The sequence below is a fragment of the Echinops telfairi genome, unplaced genomic scaffold (assembly GCF_000313985.2).
Source record: "Echinops telfairi isolate 266 unplaced genomic scaffold, ASM31398v2 ScPeMD7_7424;HRSCAF=8462, whole genome shotgun sequence".
Lineage (NCBI taxonomy): Eukaryota > Metazoa > Chordata > Mammalia > Afrosoricida > Tenrecidae > Echinops > Echinops telfairi.
In genome coordinates this window covers 60029904-60057301 of record NW_022111324.1, presented here as the reverse complement: position 1 = coordinate 60057301, position 27398 = coordinate 60029904, and the positions used below count along the sequence as shown (strand labels likewise).

At 39.2% G+C, this 27398-nt stretch overlaps 1 protein-coding gene across 8 annotated transcripts in view; it reads right to left on the bottom strand.

The window, feature by feature from the left end:
• The window catches only part of RPS6KC1 (ribosomal protein S6 kinase C1), a 219558-nt gene that overhangs the window by 36298 nt on the left and 155862 nt on the right, over window positions 1-27398 (bottom strand). For all 8 annotated transcript variants that reach the window (XM_004699883.4, XM_045298271.1, XM_045298273.1 and 5 more), the window contains 2 exons: window positions 5276-5323; window positions 3337-3469 (listed from right to left, as the gene is read on the bottom strand). In XM_004699883.4, coding sequence (XP_004699940.1) covers window positions 3337-3469; window positions 5276-5323 — 181 coding nt within the window. The remainder of the gene's footprint in view (window positions 1-3336; window positions 3470-5275; window positions 5324-27398) is intronic.

The following is a 27398-nucleotide window of genomic DNA, read 5'->3' as shown; positions in this document are numbered from 1 at the left end:
GAGGGCAATGAATGTACAAATGTGCTTTACACAATTGATGTATGTATGGATTGTGATAAGAGTCGTATGAACCCCTAATAAAACGATTAAAAAAAAACCTATGGGGCACAGTTTTATCGGACAAACCTGAGGTCACCATGAGTTGAAGTTAGCTTAATAGCAACTGGATTAGTGCCGCCAGAAGGCCATGCCATCATCCTCTCTCAACAAGGCATTAGCCTTCATTGTTTCTATTCTTCTTCTTTTTTAAAAAAAAATCTTTTTATTGGGGACTCTTACAGCTCTTATAATATTCCATACATCAATTGCATCAAGCACGTTTGTACATATGTTGCCATCATCACTTCCAAAACATTTTCTACTTGAGCCCTTGGTATAAACTCCTCTTTTTTTCTACTTGAGCTCTTGGTATAAACTCCTCTTTTTTTCTCTTCCCTTCCCACCTCGTGAATCCTTGATCAATTGAATATTGTTATTATTTCGTATCTTACACTGTCCGTTGTCTCCCTTCACCTACATTTCTGTTATTCACCCCCTTTTGGGGGAGAGCTATATATTCAACCGTGTGATGGGTTCCCCCATTCTCTCCATTCTCCCTCCCCAACCATCCCCTTACCCTCATGATATCGCTACTCCCACTACTGTTCCTGAGGCTGAGGGGTTTATCTGCCCTGAATTCCACGTGTCTAGAGCGCTTATCTGTTCCAATGTGTGCGCTCCGGTTAGCCAGATTTGTAAGGTAGAACTGGGTCATGGTAATGGGGGGAGGAAGCATTCAGGAACTAGAGGAATGATGTGTGATTAGTCGGTGCTATACTCCACTTGGGTTGAATCATCCCTTCCTTATAATCCTGTGGGAAACTATCCAATTGTCTACAGATGGGCTTTGGGTCTCCACTCCATACCCCTCATTCACATCGATATAGTTGTTTGTTTTGGTTCCTTTGATGCCTAATCCTATCGGCACCTCATGCTCACAACAGGCTGGTGTGCTTCTTCCATGTGGGCTTATTTGCTTCCCTGCTAGATGGCTGCTTGGTTAACTTCAACTTTGTTTCTATTCTTAATACATTCCCCATACAATGGCCAAAGTAAAAATTTTAAAATGTAACTAAGATCTTATAAGGTGCCCAATGGTTTCTTAATACAATTGAATAAAAACAAGTCTATACCCTTCCACACAAGGTTGCTCCCTGCTTCCCCAGTGCCTCATATACTATTGTTGCTCTCACTGACTCCATTCCAGCCAAATAGTTTCCCTTCTTGTTCACTCAACACTCCAAGTTCACTTTTGCCTTTGATCTCTACTACTGGTCCCTCTACTGGGAATGTGCTTCCCCTTTATGGGTAAAATAGTGGATTCCTTTTGTCATTCAGAACGGCTGAAATGTCACCTCATGAAGAGCTTCCCTGATTAAATAAACTAAAGTAGTTCCCTAGGCATTCTCTATTAGATTTTCATGTGTTAAAGATAAATCAGTTCCTATTCTTATCCAATATTCGCTTGATTTTTGTTTTTTTATTGGTTGCTTTGATGTTCCACAGAATATAAGTGTCAAATCGCCAGAACTCATTCTGTTTGTACACCTAAAAAATGCCCTAATACACAGAATGAGCTGAATAAATTTGTTGAAAAAGGAAATCAATCCAAGATTCCTATTTGAACTGTAATTTAATATTTGTATATTATAAAATTTCCTTAAAACTAAGCATTAAACACCCAAAGCAAATGGTCAAAAGACATAGGTTTAAATAACCCAGGACGCAGTCCATGGCCATATGACAGTTCAAAGTTAAGTATGGCCAACAGTCAAAGAAAAGAGACTAGGCGGAAAAATAGTGGAAAATTTGAACACAATGAGGGTATGTATGGCCTTAAAATACATTATACAAAATTACTATAGTGTCCAAGTAAAATGAGTTGAAATATCAGCTTTTAAGGAAGGTGAGAAAATGGCAGGAGCGAAACCGAAGTATGATCTAGAGGAGGAAGAAGAGGAAGTTAGAGCCGTAAAGAGCAAGGGTGTGCTAGGATTGAAATTTTACCACAGATAATCTCCAGCATGAATAATCCACACTGGGTAATAGAATATTGACTATAATTACATTCATCCCACTGACCTTGTTCTAAATTATTATGGATTATTACTACGCAAGTTATTTTGTTCCACACCAGAGGTGGCTGTATTTTGCTATCAGATGACATGACCTCTAATTCAATAATGTCTGTAATGCACTAGTATCCTCAGATAAAAGCTGTCTATAATGTCTGAACAAAGGTGAATTAGTTATCCAATTCACACACGCAATTAACTCTCTTAATACCTGAGAGACCATGGAGCCCTTCTGAATTAAACACTGCATATGGAGGTCTTCCCTCCATCTGTAGTCATCTTGTGCTGTACTTCATAATAAACAATATGAATAGTTTATTGCCCCCATCAAAAATCTTGCATTAGTTATCATAAGAGACCTCATTTCAAATAGCAATGACTCCTTTCCCTGGGAAAATGCATTAAATTCAAATGTTATGCCTATTACTAAGGCGCAATATTTTTTTAGCCTCCATAATGTAAAATAATGATAAAAATACCTTCCTGAGGCATGAAAAATAACTTTTTTTCATTATTTTAAGGGCACCTCCTAAAATCTAAAAGTCAGTGTTTATTAAGTGAATTTGTATTTCTATGCAGTACTCATTGTAAACAAAAGATTATTTACTTAAAGGACAAAAACCAATCAAAACACTCTCCTTTTGGGGGCCACCTGTTCCCTCTGCGAAGAGCTAACTTTCGTCAGTAGTGTGCAGGCAGAGAGCACTGTGCTTCTGCTTTGTCACCATATGTGACGCTGCAGGCTGTACTCGTCCAAGCCCAGGTCAGAATTACAAGGTAATCGCAAATGTTAAGCAAACAACCTGACCTTCTAAAAAAGAAGATAATTAATTAATTCTTCAGGGGATGCTTTTTATTTCAGCTATCATTTTAGCAGAGACCAAGAAAGCGAAATAAAAACCCTAAAATACATCCTGGCTCTCTTGGCACATTAAAGTCCTCGAGATATTATGTCAATTCTGAGAGAAAGGCAGCGTTTAAATATATCGAAGAAATGTTATTATAGTTCAAATGGGATCTGCAGCTCCTCTGGGTTTTCATTTGCCCTCACAACTCAAAGCAGGGAGGCGGAGCAGAGGAATAAGACAACGGTTTCTTACATGTGCTTCATACATCTCATCTGCTCAGGAAATGACGGTGTAAGAAGCACGTTCTGACTTACACTCAAGGGCTAAGTAGGTGGCATTCTTCACTCCATCCACTATGTAAGCTTCAAACCCACCTTCTGCATGCTGCAGCACAAGAAACACCGACTCCTCCGAGATGATGTACTTGTGCAGACACACCATGTGCGGCACACAGCGGGGGACGATGGTCTTTCTGCTCCCGCTGCACTCGCTGCTTTTCCTGAGACCCTGACAGACAACAAAAAGGTCAGCTGTACCCTCAGTTGCCTTTGGAGCCTGCTGTGCTCTCTGTTGATCAACCAAACTAATCTATCCGAGTTACTCTGGGCTTCAGAGAAACCACTCATCTGCTGCTCTATGCCCCGGGTCCCTGGAGGCTCTGCTGATGGCATCTGGCGTGAATCCAGAGAACAGAAGATGCCGCAAAGCTGCCATTAAAATCAATTACGTGGGTCAGTGTTTTTATTAGAGATGCTCTCAAACGAAGTCATCAGGATGACACACAGTTATTTCTCTGTGACCTTTTCTTAAGTTTTATGTTCTTTGCGTATATCTTTAAAGCAAAAGACATTGTGAGATCAATTCAAATTCCCGAGACACAAAAGATATGCCTACCTTAAACAGGTAATTTAAATTTTCAAAAAAGCATGAAGATTATTAAGTGTTCTCTAAAGGCACGTTTTCTGGCAACAAACCCTAGTTTTAAAAACGGTGGAAATGTCAGTGAGAAGGTCTATTATATAACAGAAGCTGGGTTTCAGTCAGAGTCGTTGTGACCTATGACCATTTTGAGAAGTCAGAGAAAAGGTATTAGAAAAAGAAATATAAAATTAATCCATCTACCTATGGATGCTGTGAAAATACGTAAATTAGGATATTTTTAGACTTTGTAGTGTCATAATCCATTTCCAATATAATTTTGAAATAAGAAAATGGAGACTTGGTTCTCTCCTACTCATTTAGTTCTGTTATAAACTGAATCAAAATTTAATTTACATCAAAAGAGGGCCAAGAATGTAGATAATACTTTGTCAAATGCCTGCAACAAAGACTTCACAAAGCAAAATTTCACTCTAAAAACTGCAGTCTTAATCAAAGGGGAAATTGTGCGCAGTTTTCATAAATTATTTAAATGTATTTCAGAAATATTTAACTGCACTCAGACAGCATCCAATGTTTTCCAAGTTACCCAAATTATTACTTCATCTTCTATAAATGTGTGTGGTGGGAGAACATACAAAATATAAATACAGATCACCACATATATGAGAGAATATGCAAACCACCCAAAAAATAATATATCTTAGCCCACATTGAATAAGAACACCAGACTACATGATCCAGGACTGTAAATAATGTAATCCAAATTCAAAGGAGGGAATGGTATCAGAGCTTAAACTGTGAAATTCTGGTTTGCTGAAGGGCCTGGATGACAGTGGTATCCCAAAATACATTTGCAGGATCTAGCCTCTGATGGTTTCCCTCTGAGTAGAATTGAGGATGGGAATAGCCTGGTTATCGAACAGAGTATAGTAGAGATTATTGCAGTAGACTAAAATTAAACATCAGATTTCAATGGTTAAAACTCTATCATCTGATCTCCCTTTTGTCATATTTTGAGTTTTTAATGTTTTCTGTTTTCTTTTACACTGGGGTTTCTCTCTGTTGTGTTTTGTTATTGTTAGTAGCTGTCTTGACTCTCTGTTATATATTTTTCTATGTTTTTTTTTGGTATGCGAGGCCCAGGGTGGGTGAATCTATAAAGATAATAGCTATATTAAGGCTTCCAAGAAATATAAGGAGGAAAAAAAAGCTTTAAAACTGATCGTGGATAAAAAACAAACAACTGATTGTAGTAGTGATTGTACAACACTTCTTGATATGACTGAACGAATGACTCGTATGGTGTCTGGATTACAGCCTGATACAATGCTTTTTAAAAAATAATACATCTTCTTTCAAAAGCACAGTTTGAAAATAAGTATTTAAATTTGATAAACCTACAAATTATACTTACTTTTTTTATATACTTACTTTTAAAATGAATGTCTGTTCTGTCCGTGTGTCCATTACAAGTAAAACCTATGTAAAACATGTAAATAATAATTTACCAACAATATAATGACACATGGCACATTCACTTTTGAAACTAAACTTTAAGGGCTTGGGAGATATTGGAAGTGACTTGCCAAAATTGTTGTTTCAGACGAAATTTTTTTCCAACTACCAAGTCGCACAAGTATATTCAAAATAGGTTTTATTTTAAAAAATAGGTTTTATTATTGTTCCCTCTTTCTAATGCTAAATTTTTGAGATATTACTATGTTTTGTAAATTAAAGTCTATTTCTTAATAGTAAAGAAAAATTCATTTAAAAAAAAAAAGAATTTTTCACCATGGAATAGAGAGAGAGAGACAGACAGACAGGGGCGCATGGGAACATAAGTAGTAAAGGAGAAAAATTTCATAAGAATTACTGAAGTCCCGGTTTGCTTCCCAAAACCCGTATGTGGTAGTTTATGTGCTCTCCATCACTCAGGCTCTAGACTAAGGAATCAGTCGTTTAGCACCACTCCTCAGACCGACCCTTGGCGCTTTTCCTGCTATCAGCAAATCCTGTGAGCCCAACATTTCAAATAGATCCGAGCCAGAGGAACCCCCTTAGTCTGGAAGGTAGATTCTACTCTGCTCCGAGAAAACACTGTTTCTTACCTGGATTACAACAATGGCCTCCCAACTGACATATTTTGTCCATTCTCAACATAGTAGGAAAGATGTTTCCCTTCAAAATATACATTAGATCTTATCAAGTTCCCATCTCATTCTGAGAAAAAGACTAAAATTCATAAAATGGCCTCAAGGCCCTTCATGATAGCACATATTGAGCTACCCCTCCCCTCCTGCATCTCGACGAGTATAAGGAGCGAATAGAGATAGGGAATTATCCTGCCATATTAACTTATTATAATTTTGGAGACACTGTATCAGAGGGTAGACGGCCTTTTCTGTAAAAGGTCAGATAGTACTTATTAACCTTGCAAGCCCATAAAAGCTATGTTGCAGCCATTCTACTGTCAGGCTGTCACAGCCTGAAACTGACCGGGGTGGGAATATTTACACCACAAAAATTAGCACACGCTGCACACTGGAGTTTTGTTTTCATTCCAGCGAGTGGCTGTTCAACATTTGCCAGCTGACCACTAGGTAAAGAGAAGCACGAGTTAAGGCTTGAGGAAAAGATGAAACGGTTAGTGTGAAACCGTTTATGTGTCAACTTGGCTAAGTCATAATTCTCAGTGGTTTGGCAGATATTATGTAACCATTAGGTGATCTGATACGAACATCAAAGAGGATGCATGGTCTGCATCCATTATATGTAAAGATTTTTCTGGGAAAGCTCACCCAATCTCAAGCCCACAAGTGACTCATCATCCTGTTCTTGGGATATGAGCTAGCAGTCTACCACCTGACTGGAAAATTGGGGGATCTGCCAGCTCCTACAAACACTGGCTAGTTTTGGTTCATCAATCTAATCAACAATGTGAGTCAGGAAAAGCCTCCAGACCAATACCTGATTTGGGATTTGTCAGCCTCCACAACTACATGAGCCATTTCATTAAAACAAATCTTTCTTTATCTATCTATATACTTATATATCTACAAATATCTCACTCACTCACTGCCACAGAGTCGATGCTGGCTCACAGTGACCACCTGTGGTGTTCCAAGACTACAACTGTTTACGGGAGTAGAGAGCCAGTCTTTCTCCCACAGTGCTGCTGTTGATTTTGAACTTCTGAGCATGAGGATTGCAGTCCAATGCATAACCTTATTAGGTTAATTTTCTAAAGGAGCAAAACCAGTGACACACACACATATTTCAAAGTGAGGTGTGCGTGTGTGTGTGTGTGTGTGTGTGTGTGTGTGTTTACTCCTCTAGAAAACCAACTCAATACATTTGGTATAGACATCGGCTCTGAAAGAACAAAACCATAAAGATGGGTTTTCTGAAGTGGTTCTCAAGTCTTGGCTAGTCTTAAAAGCAACTGTCTCCAGTAATGAAGAGGGCACTGCTAATCCATGGCATGAAGTGCTAATAGAAATATGCAAATGTCAACACCAATGGATCAAATATTTGTGGAGGATGAGGTTCTGAGTAATTGCTTATTTGATACTTTCCCACAATATTTTCAAAGGGAGAAACTAGATGGTTGGCGTTACATTTACTTGACAATGTGGTATAAATGATGGTATAAAAAAAGTCTCAAAGCTTCAGACTCATAGTTCAAGTTCTATATACAAGACCTGAAAATTTCCACTTTGTGAACTGAAAGGAAACCTTATTTCTTGTAGTAACAGAGCAGATACAAAGACTGACAAAAACCAAGCCAAGAGTTTTATTACAGAGTGGCTGAATTGCAATACCAATTGAATTCCCAACCTCAGATGGTATCTGAAGTTAAAGTATATGCAGTGATCGAAAGAAATGGGATTCTCAAATGTGGAACGGAAACATAAGGGTAGATAATCCAGAAACTGAGGATACCAAAGGCCTAAATCCTATGAGTGATTTCTGCCAACAGAACCAGTCTTCTTACTCTCATATGAGTCTTTGTTTGAGATATAGCCTGGATGGCACTCAGGGTATCACCTGGGCAATTGCCTAAGACAAATATTTTATAAGACATTGGTGAATGTCCCTAAGACTACCCTTACCACCCATGTTTGCCCCAGCAAACTCCAAGACGTAAATATAAAATGTGACCCAAGAGAGCATATGCTACAATCCAAAAGAACTGCTTGATTTTAATATGTACAAACAGAAATCTGGGAGATGTCTATAAGAGTGGCTACAAGGGTGTGGGATAATAGTGCAGTGAACATGAATCTGGATCTAGCTGAGTTTACTGATACAGGCCTACCAAGCACAGGTGCTTCATTCAATGCTTTGGTTCCAGGGTTTAGGTTAGGAAATAATCTAATGCTGTATTTAGTTCAGTCACTGAAGGATTAAGTAAGCAATGTTGTTGTAAGGGGCTGTTAAGTCGGTTCTGACTCATAGCGACCTATGCACAAGAGAATGAAACACTGCGTGATCTGTGCCATCCTCACCATTATTGTTATGTCTGAGGCCATTGTTGCAGCCACTGCTGTCATCTCAAGGCTCTTCCTCTTATTTGCTGCCCCGTAACTTTACGAAGCATGATGGAGTAAGCAGTACTCTATATTAAATCAGCTTGAAATGCCAGACCTGCCTACGTTTGTTAAACAAAAAGACATCCAAAGGCTTAGAGAAATTGTCATGTCAGATTGGATTGATCAGATCAGATCAACAGATCTAGCCAAGGACTACCTTGAGGTTACATCTTTCACCAAAATGTTAAAAAACAAATTTGTGGATCCATGTCCATGGAATTCACTGTTCTTACCATGTTTAGTATCTTCCTGAAGCAGCTAGCCTGATAGAACAATGGGATGTCTTCTAAAGACACAATTAGGGCACCAATAAAGTGGCAAAACCTTGCAAGGTTGTGTATTGTTTCCCAGGAGGCTGTTATATACAAGGGGGTACCCCCAAAAAACTGGAATTGCGCTGGGCAGAGCTGAGCTTTTGTAGTACACATTTTTCCCACTAGGTGAGGATCGAGCTACTCTCTCTGAGTTAGTGCACCCAGTGGCTTTGCCTGGGAAGGTTCTCTCTGGTCACAGTGAATTTTTTCATAAATGTAGTTTCACTCGAAACCTCTTCTTTTTGTGATGGCCAATATAAGAGAACAGTGAGTGTGTGGCCGTGAAATGTTGTTTCCTGATCATGGAAAATGCCACAGAAACTGTTGTGATGTTGAACACAGCTTACAAGGACAGCACCATGGGACAAACTCAAGTGTATGAGTAGTTTCCTCATTTCAAAAAAGGTGAAATGTCGACTGATGACAAGTCTCATTCTAGACATCCATCAACTTCCAGAATGGACGAAAATGTTGACTAGTAGTGCATTTGAAGTTTGTTCCACCAGGTGAGACTGTTAATCAAGCTTTCTATTTAGAGGTTCTGAAAAGATTGTGTAACAGTGTGGGACAAAAAAGGGCCTGATTTGTGGCAGAGGGGTGACTGGTTTTGCCCACAAGGCAATGCACCTGCCTGCAAAGCTATCTCAGTGCGCCAGTTTTTGGCAAAAAACAACATGCCTCTCTTGCCCCATGCACCTGACCTTGCTCCATACGACTTCTTTTTGTTTCAGTGAATGCAGAGGGACATGAGGACAGCAATTTGAGTTAAAGAAAAAAACAAGGAAGGTGCTGTCAGCTATCAGATGAGTTTGAAAAACATTTCCAAGAATGGAACTGCAGATCTGACAAGTGTATTAGGTATAATGGGGAGCACTTTGAAGATGACAACATTGTTTTGTAAAAAAAAATTAAATACATAGCTTTGGGGGGGGAAATCCTGGGTTTGGGGGGGTATCCCCCTCATATGTTGCCATCATCCTTTTCAAATTTTCTTTCTACTTGAGCCCCTGGTATCAGCTCCTTCTTTTTTCCCTTCCCTCCCCATTCTCCCACCCTCATGAACCCTTGATAAATTATATATTGTTATTATTATCATTATTATTTCCATATCTTACAACAAACACTGTCTCCCTTCACCCCCGTTTCTGTTATTCGTCCCCCTGGGACGGGAAGGTTATCCATCATTGTTTTCAGTTCTCCCTATCTCCCCCTTCTCCCCACACCTTACCCCTACCCTCATGGAATCGATATTCCCATTATTGTTCCTAAAGGGTTTATCGGTCCTATATTCCCCGTGTCAAGAGCTTTTATCTGTACCAATGTACATATTCCGGGATAGCCAGATTTGTAAGGTCCTTGGGTCATGACAGTAGGGGGAGGAAGCATTAAAAAGAATGCAATGTTGTGATAAGAGATGTAACATCCCCCAATAAAAGTAATAAAAAAAAAAAAAAAGAGCACGGGCTTGCATTGGGCTGGGCTGGCTTCTTCTTAAATAAGATAATCAATTATATAGAGCTCTTTCTTATACATTTTTTTTAAAAAAGAATGTTATGTGTTTCGTCGTTATACTGCACCCTGGCTGATTTGTCCCTTCTATGTGACCCTTCAGTGAGGGGATATCCAATTGTTTACAGATGAGTTTTGGGTCACCACTCCAACCCCCATCATTTACCTCAATATAACTTTGTTTTGGATCTTCTGATACCTGATCCCTGATCCCGTCAACACCCTGTGATCACACAGGCTGATGTGCTTCTTCCATGTGGGCTTTGTTGCTTCCCTGATAGATGGCCGCTTGTTCAACTTCAAGATGCTACATCTTTTAATAGCCAGGCACTATCAGCTTTCTTCACCACATTTGCTTATGCACCCATTCTGCAAGACTGTAACTTTTTACACCAGTAGAAAGTCTTGTAACTAAGTTCCAGCTCTTACAGTAGGAATAGGAAGGGTTTTCTTACGGTATCTGGATGGGTTCCATAACAATAACCCTTAAAAGCAGAGAGGTTCTCCTGCTTGAATAAATAGAAAGTGCATAAAGGCTATAGCAGAAGGAGAAAGTGGAGAAACTTGAAGTATGAGCAGGTGTCATTGCTGGCTCTGAGATGTAGGGGCCCACATACATGATTTGGAAGGCGGTCTTTAAGAGTTCACAGAAAGCATGAGAAGAACCCAGACAGATTTAGGAGCAAACACCTGCCTCTGGCTGACAGTCAGCAAGGAAAGAGACCTCAGTTCTACAACAGGAAAGATTTCAGCAAAAAACCCTGAATGAACATAGAAGTGGTTTATCCCCAGGCTTCCAATAAAGAAAAGAAGTCCTGCCAACTCCTTGATTTATCGCCCAGTGCTGTCCACATTCAGACCTTGACTTACAGAATTGGGAGATAATAAATGCTAAGTTTTAAAATGCTAAATTTGTGGTAATTTGTTATGGCAGCAATAGAAAATGAGTCCAAGGCAAAACTAAATTTCCTCTAACATATTCATATATCACATTGCTCTCACATAGTAAATGTTTAGTAAACAGAAAGCAAAAGAATTCCAGTACAAACGGCTGGAAGACAGATGGCAATACAAGACTGAAATTTAGAAAATAGATCACAACTAAAGACACATATTCGAGCATTCTCTATAAAGATAGTGGCTGAATACATGAGGACATACTTCACAGGAATGTTTACTAGGCAGTGTGCTAGGCTTTAAGAATTAAAGTATGCAATGCTGTCAGCAATCCAAGGAGGAAGGCATACTTTCACTAACAAGTTTTACAGATGAGGAAACCAACATAAAACGTGCCCAGGTTAGCAGACTTAACTGGTATAAGTAAAGCTGAAACCCTAGTACTCTAGCCCTGGGGCCCTTCTGCTTAGCTAATAATTACGTTATGCTATTTAGGTCTGAACTTTTTCAAGTATTCATGTTGTAAATGGATAAGACAGCAACAAACACAAGTACAGCCAGAAAAGTACCTAAAAACAACAACGGGGAAACAGCAATTCAGTGCCAAGGAAAGAGGATGCTTAAGATGAGACTAATCAATCATCTGTGCTAAACAACAAAGAGAAACCTGGAAGGATGAGGACGGAGGAACCCTAACTGGCTCTGACAGTTAGGAAGCCACTGGTAGCTTTAGTACTGCGTTATACAATGGACTGGCGGGAGAGGAGGAGGACTTCCTCTCTGCATTAACAACAGGTGGTAAGAAAATGGAAGGGAGGAATATAAAGATTGCCATAAAGAAGTATGTCTGAAGGAAAACAACAGAAGAGTTAGTGGGATCATGAGGTCCCCCCCAAATTTGGATTATGATTTTCCCATAGAGTAGACTTGTCCTTCTCTCAGGAGTCCCCAGGTGGTGCTATGTGTTAAGCATTCGGTTAATAACCAAAAGGTTGGCCAGGCAACCCCAGTCAGAGGTGCCTCAGAAGAAGACCATGGCAATCTGTTTCCAAAGGACACACTCGTAAAAGCCCTCTGGGGCCCAGTTCTAGTCTTAGTGCACACCAGGTCATCATGAGCCAGCATCAACTTGATAGCAGAGGGGCTTTCGGTTTGCTTGTTTATTCTCCCCAACACTGTCCTTGGAGCTGTATGAACCACACATCTTGAACCTTCGTGGCATGGACATGCATTTGTAGTTTGAACCTTGAAAGTTAATCATGAATGCCAAAGGACATCGTCGCACTCTATCTGCAAATGAGGACCCAATGAAGGAACAGCTGTTGAGTATGTGAAGACACTTAGTGTTCCTTAAGTCTCATTTGTGTTTATATCAAGTTGCGACTCCTTTAATCCATTCATTAGAATACCAACCCCATTTAAAAGGCACAGCTACATGAAATAGAAAACGCTTCACTAAGTAAAAGGCAGAGGAACTGAACAATCAAAAAAAGAAACTCTTCTTCCTACCAGAAGCCCCTTAATTGACTAAACCGAATATATCCGCATAAATCAAGAGTGATAGCTCTTCGCTGCTCCCACTTAGCCATGAAGCATGAAGCAGATCAGATAAAAAGGCCAAATTAAGATCGATAAGCATGGCTGGGGAGTGCTGCTTTGTTTACCTTTACTTTCTTCTCCTACCAAGTTTGTTTGCAACTAAACAATGTTCACATTGAGGCAATAAGCACAAGAACATATGCGATTTTTTTTAAATGTGCCCTTTGACTGTCAATTTCTCCCAAACAGGTGTTGGCTAAATGATTATAAATTGGCCTCTGGATACACCTCTTCAACTGAGCCGTACAGGGCTGGTGATAATATAATTAGACCTAAAAACATCAGGCTGGTGAATGCTTTCCATCTGTTTGGCAATAATGTTTAGTTAACAATAGTCTTTAGAAGAAGCACCTTCAACTTCAGTTCTTAAAGTTATTTATAGAGCCATTCTTAACACACCAGCACTCCTGCTAACAAGAGCTTTAGCCACTTGGAAATTATTAGCCATACGGCTGTATATAAGGAGAAACGGCTGCATTTAACATCTGTATCTTTCCAAATGTACATGCTTCAACCTCATTTAAAGTCATTTCTTAATGAACAGTGCTATGGAGCTGCATTAATATTATAGTTGCATGCACAAAGATCCTAAGGAGCCAAACATTTTTTTAATGCCAACAGTAGACCAATCTGTAATGAAGCTGTCAGCACAAAGGACAAAATAATAGCTTCTTTAACCCTCAAACAGAATTTGTTCATTTGTAGACTGGAACACATCAATTTAAAAACTGCTCATGGGTTTGCTCACCTTTATAAAGACAAAAATCTAATTTGGTACTAATTTGATACAATTGTCTTTTCAATAAAAGACTTCTAAAACCATCTTTTATTTCATGATAAAACAAGTACTAAAATGGTCATGAAATAATTACCTTGGATAGCCTAGCTATTGAAGAATACAATTAATGTATTTCTCCCTTTCATTTTTTATGCTCACTTATCGGCACTGCATTACTGCATTAGCATATGGTGTAACAGAAGCGCTTACTCCGTCTTCGCCCTGTAGTAATATACAGAATGAATGCTTCTAACTGGACAAAGAAACGGGCAGTTTAGCCCGTAAGAACTACTGCATTTTTATCTGTTCTCCAATTTGCACCCACATAAGGGGATTTGCCTACTCTTCATTTGAAACGATAGTCAAAAAAATGCCAATTGAATATGAGTCTGGGTCTTTTTGTTAATTAAGAGCCCTGGCAGTCAGTGATCTGCAGACAACTCCACTAGGTTCTCTTTAGGAGAAAAGACCGAGTGATCTGCTCCCCATAAAGATTTCAGCCTAAGAAACCCTACAGTGCAGTTCTACTCTGTCCTATAGGTCACTAAGAGTCTGAATGGATTCAACAGCGCACAACAACAAGCAGTACCTTCACTAGAGGAACCCAACAGTGCAGTGGCTCAGTACTTTGCGGCCACAAAAAACATTAGTGGTTCAAAGCCATCAATCATTCTGAAGGGGAGTAGGGGTGGGTGGAATTGGCAGTCTGCCTCCATAAAAGTTCCAAAAAATCCAAACTCACTGCCATTGAGTCAAATGGATTTGACTCATGATAAGACTGAGAGTAGAAAGCCTCATCTTTCTCCTGGAGCGGCTGGTGGTTTTGAGCTGCTGACCTTGCAGTTAGCAGCCCAACACACACAGGTTACAGCTTGACAACCCTCTAGGTCAGTTCTACTCAACCTGTAGTCACAAGACTCGAAATCTACTAATGGCAACGGATTTAGTTTGTTTGCTAATATTTAACTAAGCACCACCATAGCAAAGACAGAAGAGTATAACAAATGAATCCAATTATTTTTTTAATCTCATATAAATAAGAATACATTTAGAGAAGCGAGAAGAGATGGATGTTATGACAAAGGCTCCGTGTTATGGAAAGTTCCCTCCGGTGAGGGTCAAGTGTCACCTCATTGTTTTGATCTTCTCAAACCTGCTGACATTGGAAGCCTGTCAGTCTCTGAAGCTAAGTTCAACTCTAAATCGTTGATGAAGAAAAATTAACTGAGTAATTTGAGACAATAACTATCTTTACTTTGTGCTAGTTATTTCCCAGAGCTCAGGGACAATTGCTAAAGGCAAGAGACTGTTTGAGAAACTCCTAAAGGGCCAGTCCTATTGGACAAACTATTCAAATTTGCTGAATGTAGTCTGAATGAGAGGTCAGCTGGGCGAGTTATACGACCAGGACTTCACATCTGACCAAGCATGCCAGAAGAGAATGGAAGCAACACAAGAAGGAAGCCGGACAAAAGAGACTTGTCCCTTTCCTCAACACAATTTCAGACAAAGAAGATTACACTTACTGTACTATTAAGTAGTTTACACTTGACTGATAAAACTAAACTCGTCTTGGCAGCTTTAAAGAAGTTAGTAATGTTACCCTTCTGTAGAAATAAAATCACTTTGAATGACAAACTTGCTTTCCTCCCCCTAATACCATACAATGATAATCAGATGTTATTTACATCTACTGCTAAGAATTCATTTCTTATTTTGTATTTTTATGGTATTCAAATTGTGTTTTTACTGCCTAATTTCTAATTTTACATCTCATGCTCATAGAGTAGCTCTCACAAAAATTCAACTAGCAGAAAATGAGGAGATTAGGCAACTTTTCAGACCAACAATTCTTCCTAATGAAGCTTTTCTCTGGCATCAGAAGGCTGGTATACTCCATGTACCCAAGCCCAGCAACTCCAGAGCAAAAGGACATTCTCATCTACTCCTCAAAAGTACCTAGCCTCAGTAGAGAAAAATGTAGACTGTATTGAGCTTACAAGATTTCCATCTATCGGAAGTTGCAGCATGAAGAGCGTCAACATGAACAGACTGTGTAGAGGCACGTAAGGCCATAACACCAATCTCTTCTTCGTGATCAGGCGCTCACATAGGTGGTTTCACTGATGAGCGACAGAAGCATGAAGGGTACAATTAAACCACTACAGTGTAAAAGAAATTTTTGTCTACTATGTTCAATGATCTACTAGTACAGAAAGGGAAGTGAAGGGAGACCGTCAGACAGGGCAAGATATGACAAAATAATAATTTATAAATTATCAAGGGCTCATGAGGGAGCAGGGAGCGGGAAGGGAGGGGAAAAATGAGGACCTAATGCCAGGGGCTTAAGTGGAGAGGAAATGTTTTGAGAATGATGAGGGCAATGAATGTACAAATACGCTTCACACAATTGATGTATGTACGGATTGTGATAAGAGTTGTATGAGCCCCTAATAAAATGATTTAAAAAAACAAACAAAAAAAATTCTATGGCAAACCAATCAGTACTTTATTTGTGGTAGAAGAAGAATTTCCAGTAATTCAAAGTCTATCTCACATGTTTACCCAGACAGCTGTGGCTTTTCAAAGAATCCCGACTTTCAGTTATCCAATTATCTCATCTGTCTTAACTCTAGGGAAAGCAGGGCACGGACAAGGAAAGGAAGAACAAAGTTAGAAAGAATAACTAACATATACAATTATATTGGCAAATAACCACTTTACAAGAAAATAGCTAATATTAGATTTCTTTAAAAGCCCAGGCATTTACAAAGGTTTCAGTATGCTAATATTTTAATTAAAAGATACTTCTGCAGTGAAAGCCCTTTCATATGCACTACTGATTCTTCATCAAACGTTAACTTCCCAACTTAACACCACTATAGCTGGTGGCAGCCTGAAGGTTTACCATCTGCTGCCACCCAAAGTCACTGTGGCCACCTTCAGAACATATGCATCAAAGCCCCAAGATAAGAGACTGGAGAGATACTGCCTAAGTCAGCACAAGGGAATGATGAACCCAGAGGCAGGCGATAGGCAAGCTACCAGAAAACACAGAATACCACCGACCATCAGAACACTCTATACCCAAGGTCACCGGGGACTCCGGTGAATGAATAAAAAGACAAGAAACATTACCCCTAATGAAATTTACTTAAGTTATTAAGTGCTAACTTTTCTTCAGAAGAAAAATGAGCTCTGGGAATATTTAAAATCACCTATAATTTTATTCAAAATAAGCATGTAATGAGTAAATTGAAATGTAAAAATCAAACATGTTTTTCTTCAAAAATAATAACGGTACATAGAATTTATGTAAGTAAAAAAAAATAAGACACACTGTTTTGTACCTCTTAATTCACAATCCACAAATAACAAGGAAAATGTACTCTGAGGCAAAATTTTACAAAAGCCACAAAATCCCACTTAAAAATCCTGATTTCTGGCAACTCAAAAATATGCCATTTAAGATAATGATTACATTTGCTATATATATAAACAAAATACTGTGATTTCTTTTAAATTATTAAAATCAGAATTTCAAGGACCTGGTTTTACTAAATTGTATTTTATCACACAGGCATAGAGCCACCTTAAAAGTAATTTACTGCTATGGCATTTTTCTTGTGCTTCATTTTTTATTTTTAGTATTTTAAATGTCACTCAAATATAATATGTTTTGGAAAGTAAAATAAAAAGCATCTTTTAATTCTTGATTTTTTAAAAAGCAACAGATAAATTCAGTCTGTACTATAGCTCATATTAATCCAAAATTTTCTAGTTCCTCAAAACTTTCATCATGGGTATTAGTTAAATATTAATTTAGAACTAGGTCATTATTATTCACATCCCTAAGAACTATCATAATATATCCTATTTGTCCTGTCTTTTATTTAACATAACCTGTTGAATGCAACTCTCTATGGGTTTTCATAACCTAATAAATATTGTAATGTGAGGATATGCACCATGTGAATTCAATTTATACCTTTGTATACTTATTTTCAATAATAATCATGGTACTTTTTCAAAGCTCATAGTTCATTGTAATCATAGACAAAAATGCCACAAATGCAACCAAAATAGCTTTATCTTTAAAGATAAGCTATGAGCCATAGAAATAAGAAAAAAAAAATCAAAAAGCTACCGTAGATACTCGAGTATATGCGGACCCGAATATCAGCCAAGGCACCTAATTTTACCACAAAAACGGCATTAAAATTGTGCTGGAAAACTCGGCTTATGCACGAGTTTGGATGGTAAGTATATTTTGGTGGTGCTGAAACAGACTTACAAATCCAATTTATTCAAAATTTAAGGCAGTCCAAGGGGCACTGAAATATGGCTGGCAAAATTTGTTTTCTTTGACAGAGTAATTTCAGGAAGAGAAAAGATAAAAAGAATTTTTTTAAATGCTTCTTCAATTTCCATTTAAAAGTCACTTGGCTAAATCCCTGCATTGTATGCATCTTTAAGCAAAAAATGACTCCTGCCCTAGAGCACTACAAAATATGCATATTATTCTCTAGCCAATAATCGAGGGTGTAATTATTTCAACCACAAACATAAAACTATAAAATCCCTTATATTCTTATCAGCTAAATGTCAATGAGTGTGGGCCATTCCTCAATGATGTTTCATACGAGTTTGTGAGGTTAATGATTTGGTGAACAATAAAGCCATCAAAGAATGTCTTTTATATATGAACAAAGAGTTTTACTTTATATCATTTTTTTCAAATCCTAGGCCTATACATTTATTACTTCATAAACTTGTTTCCAGAAGACCTGGTGTGTCTTTGTAAGTAATAAAACTGAACATAAATACAGCAGAAAGCACAATGTATGACAGATAAATTAGGTTTAAAACAGAATTGCTGAAAAGCTAAGAAAAACAAACCACTTAGAAAGCTCTTTTCCCATCCACCTGCTTTAAAAGCTAGATCTCTCTCCATCTTTGTGGTTCTCATTTTGATTGTTTGTTTTCTGGTTTTGTGAAGCAACTTGCTCAAGGCCACCAAGAGATTATGCTCGAGAGAGGTTAAAACTGTGAAGTTCTGGGTTTATAAGCCTAAATTTAGCTCATGCCACAATGCCATTTACTCTATCTCTTTAGTTTAAATTCTGAAGTTTACTTTCGATAATGACTTCACATTGTTAAATTTAAATGAAAATTAATTCAATTAAAAGTATAATTAACCTATTGTATTTAGCTTTGGATTTGTGTAAAAACGACAACTAATGTGTTTGGCATAACCAAACTGGCTGGCCCACATCCACATTGTTGTTTTGTTGTTGGGTGCCACTGAGCCGGTTCTGACCCACAGAGACCCTATGCACAACAGAATGGATCACTGCCCCGTCCTGAGCCATCCTCACAATCATTTCTATCCTTGAGTCCACTGTTCCAGCCATGATGTCAATCTATCTATCTCCTTGAAGGCCATCCTCTCCTTCCCAGCCCCTTTATTCTACCTAGCATGATGTCCTTCTCCAAGGACTGGTCTTTCCTGACAACATGCCCAAAGTTTGTGAGTCTCATCACTCTTGCCTCCAAGAAGCACCTGATCACACTTCTTCCAAGAGAACATCCACATTAGAAGCCATTTGACTTCAGACTCCGTTTTCACTCAGCCTTACTGCTGCTCTGACTTGCAGCCTGACTAACATAAACAAGCGTAGGGGTCAGGAATGTGGAATAAAAGCTTTGTAAGATGTCTATCAAGAATGCTTACTCAGTTTGCTGATGTTCAGAAAGTAAATTGCTGATGTTCAGAAAGATGGTGAGCATGTGACCACCCCTCCCCTTTCACTTCAGATGTGGCTCATGTTTTGGCTTCTTAGAATTCCTCTACAAGAGAGAGAACTTGTTTACAGGTCTTTTGTGATGGGATGCCCTCAAATTTTGATAACTAGTAAGGCAACATCATATCTTCTTTTGTCTTGGAAAATCTTCACTTACTGGGAGGGATTCTTCAGAAACTTCTCTGGAGCTCAATAATCCTGCACTGTCTTCTCTAAGTTTTGGCTCAGGCTCGAAACCAAGATTTCCCCCACTGCACTATATGAATGCACACCTCTCCCGCCATGCTTCAGAGCGCTGTGTATCCTTAGAAGGAGCTGCCCTATTTGTATATTGCATTATTCCTCAATAAACCTCTTTGCTTTATCTTGGTAGAATCTTGAACTTCTGTTCTCAACTATTTCTGGTGTCAGAAATGTGAGGTTCAAAGGTAAATTGCATGCAGAAACCACCATGGACTTACCAACCCAGCCTCAGGTACCAGCTGAGCCACTTTGGGTTCTCTGCTGAGCGAACTCTATGAGTTATGACCAGGTAAAAGATCTCTCTATATCAAACTCCACTTTCTTTGTGTTATAGTTCTTCAAGTTTTAATGAAGGTACATTTTACTGGGATGTTTTAAACACTATGTAGCCTTTTTATAATTTAAATTGTTCGATCAATCATGACAAAGAAATCTCAGATCCTTCTGAGCCTCAAAACTTTGAGCACAGAATGAGCACTTTAAATAAGTCTCTCTGACACTTGAAAGAGACCGTGCCAGACTAAGCCAGTAGAAAGGATGAGCCAGTAGCATTCGCATGACCACTGGCCATAGACAATTTCTCTACCAAACAAGTATGTGCTAATATAGCAAAACACAGCCTCGTGGCAAATCCCTCCTCACTAGCACTTTATTTGGCTCTAAGAAACCAAAAGCTCTGACTTCTGATTCTTTTACTGTTCTAGAAAACGAGAAGTGCCCTATCAAGGGGCACAGCGTTCTCTTTGGGGACCTCGTCAGGTATACGGACAAGTACTATGACTCTACTTGTACCAGTGCTTGCCATAGTAGTACCAAGGGCAATTTAAAAAGGCATGTAACTATATTAAGGTTCCTTGGAATTAGCTAAGTTCCTTTTCTTGCACAGCAAGTTAGAAAAGAAAAGATTCCGAATTAAATATTCTCAATGAGACATCCATTTTAACTGGTACCTAAAAACATATTTAAGACATCAATACACCAAAATTGCTTTTCTGTAGGGTAGTGTTTCTAAGTTAACTAAACAAGTTAAGGTGCTACAATGTCAGACTGCTTGCTGTTCTAAACCTATTCCTGCTGCTACCATGTCCTCCTTTAAATAGCATTCTCTACTCGGTACCCTTCGCTGTCTTCTTACACTCCTAACAGTCCTTCCTTGCGATTTCCTTTCTTTCCTGAATCTGGGACACTAACAAAAACCTATGAACATGGACTGTCAAGTTAGAATTATATCAACTTAAAACTATGTTCATAGAACTGGGAGAAGCCCAATTATAACTGAAAGAGGCTAACTGGAGACATCTAGAAAGATATCCTGCAATACAATCCAGTGTCTCAACATTAAATAATTAGGACGAACAAAAGCTATATCGAAACTGCTTTTGGATGCAATCCTTAATGGCATTTTCCTGAAAAACAGAATGGGCAAAATTCCAAAGCTGTATCAAGAACAGGATGAAAATGTTTATAACTATAAGCAAACAAGACAAACAAACAAACTCACTGCCATCGAATTAATTCCAATTCATAGCAGCCCTGTAACTATACAGATTAGTTACGGCAAATTTTTACTGAGCACTCTGGTTTGGAACTCACTGAAACTGGGGCTGAATGCTTTCAATTTCATGGTTCAGATGGCTTGCATCCAGAGCAATCTAAAGTAATCAAATGACACCAATTTGACTGGAAAACAGTTCCCATTAATGAACTGACTCATCTATCCTTTAAACTAGATCAAACTTTAGAACAGAAAAAGCAAAATAAATATAATAAATTGATGGCTGTACAATTACAATAACTACAAATGCAACCAACAAAACCTCAACTCAATTGAAAGCAGTCCACAGCCGACATCTCTCAGTATGTAAAAAAGCTAGCTTGCGGGAGCAACGGACGTTACAAACTAAAGGACCTAAACCAAAGAATGAAACCCTCTCAGCCAGACACCCTTCATGCATGTGCAGAATGAGGGAGCTCCGGGAAATCAACAGGACCTTTCCCGTGGTGGCATTAAATTCTCACGGAGGAACTCCTCTTGGTATCAATAGAAAAGCTTATAATTCTCTATTTGGTATTAGAGCCACCTTGCCTTCTATTGACCCCACTTTCTTACAAAAGAACCTGCCCTGAAGTAGAAAAACCCCTACTGTGAGTTATACACCAGACACGTGTCAACTCAGTCTAAGCCTGTCTCTATATCAATTGGCTCTGAAGAAGACTGACTTCACCTCGTCTTATTTAGTCTTAATACTCTTATTAATTCATCAGGTCAAGACCTTTCACCCAAATGAAATCATTTACAGTTCATGAAAAAGGGAGAGACATTACTGAACTTTCCTGCTGTTCCCAAAAACCCTTAATGAAGTATTTGAAATATTGAGAATTTGAATCAAAGGTGAAAAGACTGCTTACTACTTGCAAGAATTATTCATGCACAGAAATCATTTAACTCCTTCTAACCCAATTCCCTCCATCCTTTCCCCCTAATCATTCGCTATGGGCCACATATACTGATGTGGGGCAAGGCTTACAAGAACCCATCAATATCCAAATATCAGAAAACACATCTAAATCTCTGCCAAAAATTGCTCAAACAAGAGTGAAAGGACAAGTTCTCATTGTTCAGGAATTTATAAAAGATTAATTGTTCCCTGCAACAGCCCTTTTAATACCCCTCTAGTCTCTGATAAGAAACTAAACAGTGGAGGTTTGTTTAGGATTTGCAGGCTACCAATCGAATCACTATCCCTAGATTTCCTGTGGTCTGAAATCCTTACTTACTCCTTTCTACTGTTCTTCTGGATGCTACCTATTTGACTGAATTGATCTTTATAGCACCTTCTTTAGTGTTCTTGCACACTCTGCAAGTCAATATTTCTTTGCCTTTATGCGGGAGAATCACCAATTTACTTGGACAGTAATGCGCTGATGATTGAATGGATCTCTTGTTTATTTATAAAACCTCCATGCTGACTTAAAACTTTTGCAATTTAAGAATGTAGCTAAACTGCTACCATATGTTGATGATTTATTAATATGCTCAAACTCTCAACAAGTCTGTACTGATGAAAGCATAATATTTTTAAAAACGTGTGGCCACTGTTTCTAAAGGAAAATGGTAATTATCGCAACCTTCATTGAATATAAGGAGGCTTCAAAAAACTCATAGGAAATGGAATGAAAAGGTAATGAATTTTTCCCCACCAACTCTTTGGAGACCCCTCCTATCTAATACTCATAATTTCCTGAGACAGTATTTCTTTGGACCCCAAACAAAAGGAAGGCATTTTCGCTTTCTCGATTCCTAGGACGAAAAAACAATGGTCTGGTTTCTAGGGTTTTGTGACTACCAGAGAACTGGGATTCTTCAAAAAATCCTGTCATTGTGAATGAAGGAGAGTGCGGGGTGGGGACCCAAAGCCCATCTGTAGGCAACTGGACATCCCTTACAGAAGGGGCGCAGGAAGGAGACCAGCCAGTCAGGGTGCAGTGTAGCAATGAGGAAACATACAACGTTCCTCCAGCTCCCAAATGCTTCCCCGCCCCTTATCATGATCCCAATTCTACCTTACAAATCTGGCTAGACCAGAGGATGTACAGATAGGAACTGGAAACACAGGGAATCCAGGGCGGATGATCCCTTCAGAACCAGTGCTGAGAGTGGGGATACTGGGAGGGAGGGTGGGATAGAGAGAGGAAACCAATTATAAGGATCTACATATAACCTCCTACCTGGGGGACGGACAACAGAAGAGTGAGTGAAGGGAGACCTCGGACAGTGTAAGATATGATAAATAATAATTTATAAATTATCAAGGGTTCATGAAGGAGGGGGAAGCGGGAGGGAGCAGAAAAAATGAGGAGTTGATGTCAGAGGCTTAAGTGGAGAGCAAATGTTTTGAGAATGATGAGGGCAATGAATGTACAAATGTGCTTTACACAATGATGTATGTATGGATTGTGGTAAGAGTTGTATGAACCCCCAGTAAAATGATTAAAAAAAGAAAAAGAACTGGGATTCTTAATTTCAATATTTTTGCTAGCCTAATCCCTATAAATATCTGAAAACCTCCCAACCAGCTTCTATTCAAATTGCACTGGGGAATCAGGAAGCTAGAACTACACTTCTTGTACAAGCAACCACACTTGTACCATAATTCCTAACTATCAACAAGATTTTTCCTGTTCCTTAATTGCGTTTCTAGGTTTATTGATGAACATAATCTTAGTGAACTAACTTTAGAAAAACTCTTAAATCACCCACAACCAGTTGGCTAAGAATGAAGAGATGAAGATAAGCAGGAAAAAAACAAGATGTTTTCAAAATGTGATTCCTAAATTATTGACAGGGCATCATCAAAGGCTTGTGCACCCCAGCTATCACATCTCTTTGGTGCCAGCCAGCCAGAAAATTCTACGTCAACCAAGGGCTGGTGGGGACAATTTTCTGAGGCTGCTGGGCATGGGGCCTCATTGCTCAGTTTGTTCCCACCCAAACCCAGGCAAACCTATAAAAGTTTCATCTCAGAATTGCCCACTAATTCTCAGATCTATCCTAACGTAATTGCTTGAATAGCAATTAGATTTTATACAACTCTTTCCTTAAAATGACTAGAAATTTGTATTATTTATTATCTGTTGATTTTCACATTGGGCAAAAAGACTTTCCTAATCATTGTAACACTGAATCTTGTAGGTAAGGAACTTCTTGCAAATATAATCCCCACTTGGTAAGTACCAACAATTCTTTGCAATGGCAGGGGAACTTACTTTACTGGACATGTTATTAAGGACATGTGATACTGAGGCTTTTTTGTGCCAACTTAGCATCCATAAGAAGATATGGGTGGGGGTTAGCCTGTCAATCAGGTCACAGTTTGATGACCTCATTTGAAGGTGCCATTGAAATAAATGGCTCTCTGGAGGTGCGTTGTTTTCTCTCTCTGCTTCACCTTCCTGTTGGAGAGCCACATGGCTGAGACCTGCCAGAGCCTATGATGTTTCCACTGCCACTGGATCCACAAGATTCTATAGCCACCAGCCTATGAATGATGCATGATGCAACACTGCATGAGGCTGTGTAAGTCTGAAGAGGGGCTTATGAACTAGTATCAGACTTAAGGACTTTACCTGGATGGGCTGGGATGTCTTCTCAATATACTATCACTTCTTGATATAAAGCTTTCTCTTACACATATGAGTGGGTACCCCAAAATAGACTGGATTTTTTTTTTCCTCCCAAAGCTATATATTTCAATATTTTTTAGGTCATTTTCTTGAGGACTCTTATAGTACTTGTAACAATCCATATTTGTACATATGCTGCCATCATTATTTTCTAAACATTTACTTTCTTTTTGAGCCCTTGGTATCAGCTCCTTTTTATTTTTTTTAAATCATTTTATTAGGGGTTCGTACAACCCTTATAACAATCCATACATACATTCATTGTGTCAAACACATTTGTACATTTGTTGCCATCATCATTCTCAAAACATGTGCTTTCTACTTGAGCCCTTGGTATCAGCTCATTTTCCCCCTTCCTCCATGTACCCCTCCCTCACGAACCCCTAATAATTTATAAATTATTATTTTTGTCATATCTTATACTGTCCTACATCTCCCTTCACCCACTTTTCTGTTGTCCGTCCCCCAGGGAGGGGGTTATATGTAGATCCTTGTGACCAATTCCCCCTTTCTACCCCACCTTCCCCTGCCGCTCCTTGTAGTACCACTCTCATTATTGGTCCTGAGGGGTTTATCTGTCCTGGAATCCCTGTGTTTCCAGTTCTTATCTGTACCAGTGTACATTCTCTGGTCTAGCCAGATTTGTAAGGTAGAACAGGGATCATGATAGTGGGGGGGGGGGGGGGAGCATTAAAGGACTAGAAGAAAGTTGTATGTTACATCGTTGCTATACTGCACCCTGACTGGCTCCTCCTCACAACCTTTCTATAAGGTGATGCCCAGTGGCCAACAGATGATCTTTGGGTCTCCACTATGCACTCCCCTCATTCACAATGATAAGATATTTTGTTCTTTGATGCCTGATACCTGATCCGATCAACACCTTTTGATTACACAGGCTGGCTTTGTAGTTTCTCAGCTAGATCGCTGCTTGTTTACCTTCAAGCCTTTAAGACCCCAGATGCTATATCTTTTGATAGCCGGGCACCATCAGCTTTCTTCATCACATTTGATTATGCACCTGCTTTGTCTTCAGCAATTGTATCAGGAAGGTGAGCATCATGGAATGCCAATTTAATAGAAGAAAGTATTCTTGCATTGAGGGAGTACTTGAGTGGAGCCCCAATGTCCATCTACTACCTTAATACTAAACCTATAAATATATGCACATAGATCTATTTCCCTATTGTCATACATATATTTATATATGTACATGCCTGTATTTAGACCGCTATAAATGCCCTTTGCCTCTTAGTTCTTTCCTCTATTTCCTTTTACTTTCCTCCTGTCCCACAATCATGCTCAGCCTTCATTTGGGTTTCAGTAACGCCTCTCAGTTACATTGCCCTTAATCAAGTCCTACCAGGCCTCCTACACCCTCCTCGCCATCAATTTTGGATCACTTTTGTTCCCTTGTCTCTGGGTTTGTTAACACCTACTTACTTTTACCCGCCTTCCCCACTCCTATGTCCCCCCAGAGCTGTCAGTCACATTGTTTTCTCCTCCAGACTGTTTATCCTGCCTATCATATCTTGATAGACCTGCAGAGATAATAATATACACAAATAACAAGACAGAGCAAAACAAAGCAACAAAAGAAAACAAAACAACAACAAAATAATGACCAAAAAAAAGAAAAGCCTGTAAATAGGTCAAGGTCTGTTTGTTAACTTTTAGGAGTGTTTTCTGGTCAAATCTGATGGGGTGTCATGCCCGGCCCCAAAGTCTATTTTTGGAATTTCCTCGGTACTTCCTTGCTCTGCTCCCCTTACTGTTCTCTTGCACCCCCTTAGAGTTTTGCCTTGGTGTGGGGGAGACAGATTAGGCGCAATTCCCGCACTGTGTCTCCAGTGTTGTCCCCCATTGTGCTATGGGTCAGTGAGGGATGTTGTGTCTCATAGTGAGGCTGGCCATATGGTGTTCTCTGTGCACTGGCTGCTCTGAGCAGGGAGATCATCCTCAAGGCTTGGTGGGCCACGATGTGCTCCACTCTGTCTTCCTCCCCCTTCATTTGCTCCTGTGTGCTCTGATCAGACATGTCCCTCTCCCTGAGCTGTAGCTTCAGTGCGGTCCTCTGAAGTAAATTCTTCTGTGGGGGAGAGGAGACTGTCCACAGAGTTGGGATTGGAGCCACATTTCAATATTTTTACAAACTATATCACCTTCAAAATACTCTCCATTACACTTAATACATCTGTCAAATCTGTGATCCCATTGTGGGAAACATTTTTCAAACTCATCTGTGTGGATGGCTGACAGCACCTCCCTTGTTTTCTCCTTCACCTCTTCTACATTGTCAAATCATTGTCCCTCTTCATTCACAGAAACAAAAAATAGTTGCACAGAGCAAGGTCAGGTGAGTAAGGTGTGTGGGGAAATAGAAGCATGCTGTTTTTTACCAAAAAGTAGCACACTGAGATGGCTGCATGAGCAGGGGCATTGTTGTAGTGTCAAAACCAGTCCCGTCTGGCAAAAATCAGGCCTTTTTTGTCACACAGTTATGCAATCTTTTCAGAACCTCTAAATAGAAAGCTTGATTAACAGTCTGACCCGGTGGAAGAAACTCCAAGTGCACTATCCCCCAAACATCCAAAACAAAACAGATGAGCACCGTCTTGATCTTTTATTTCACTT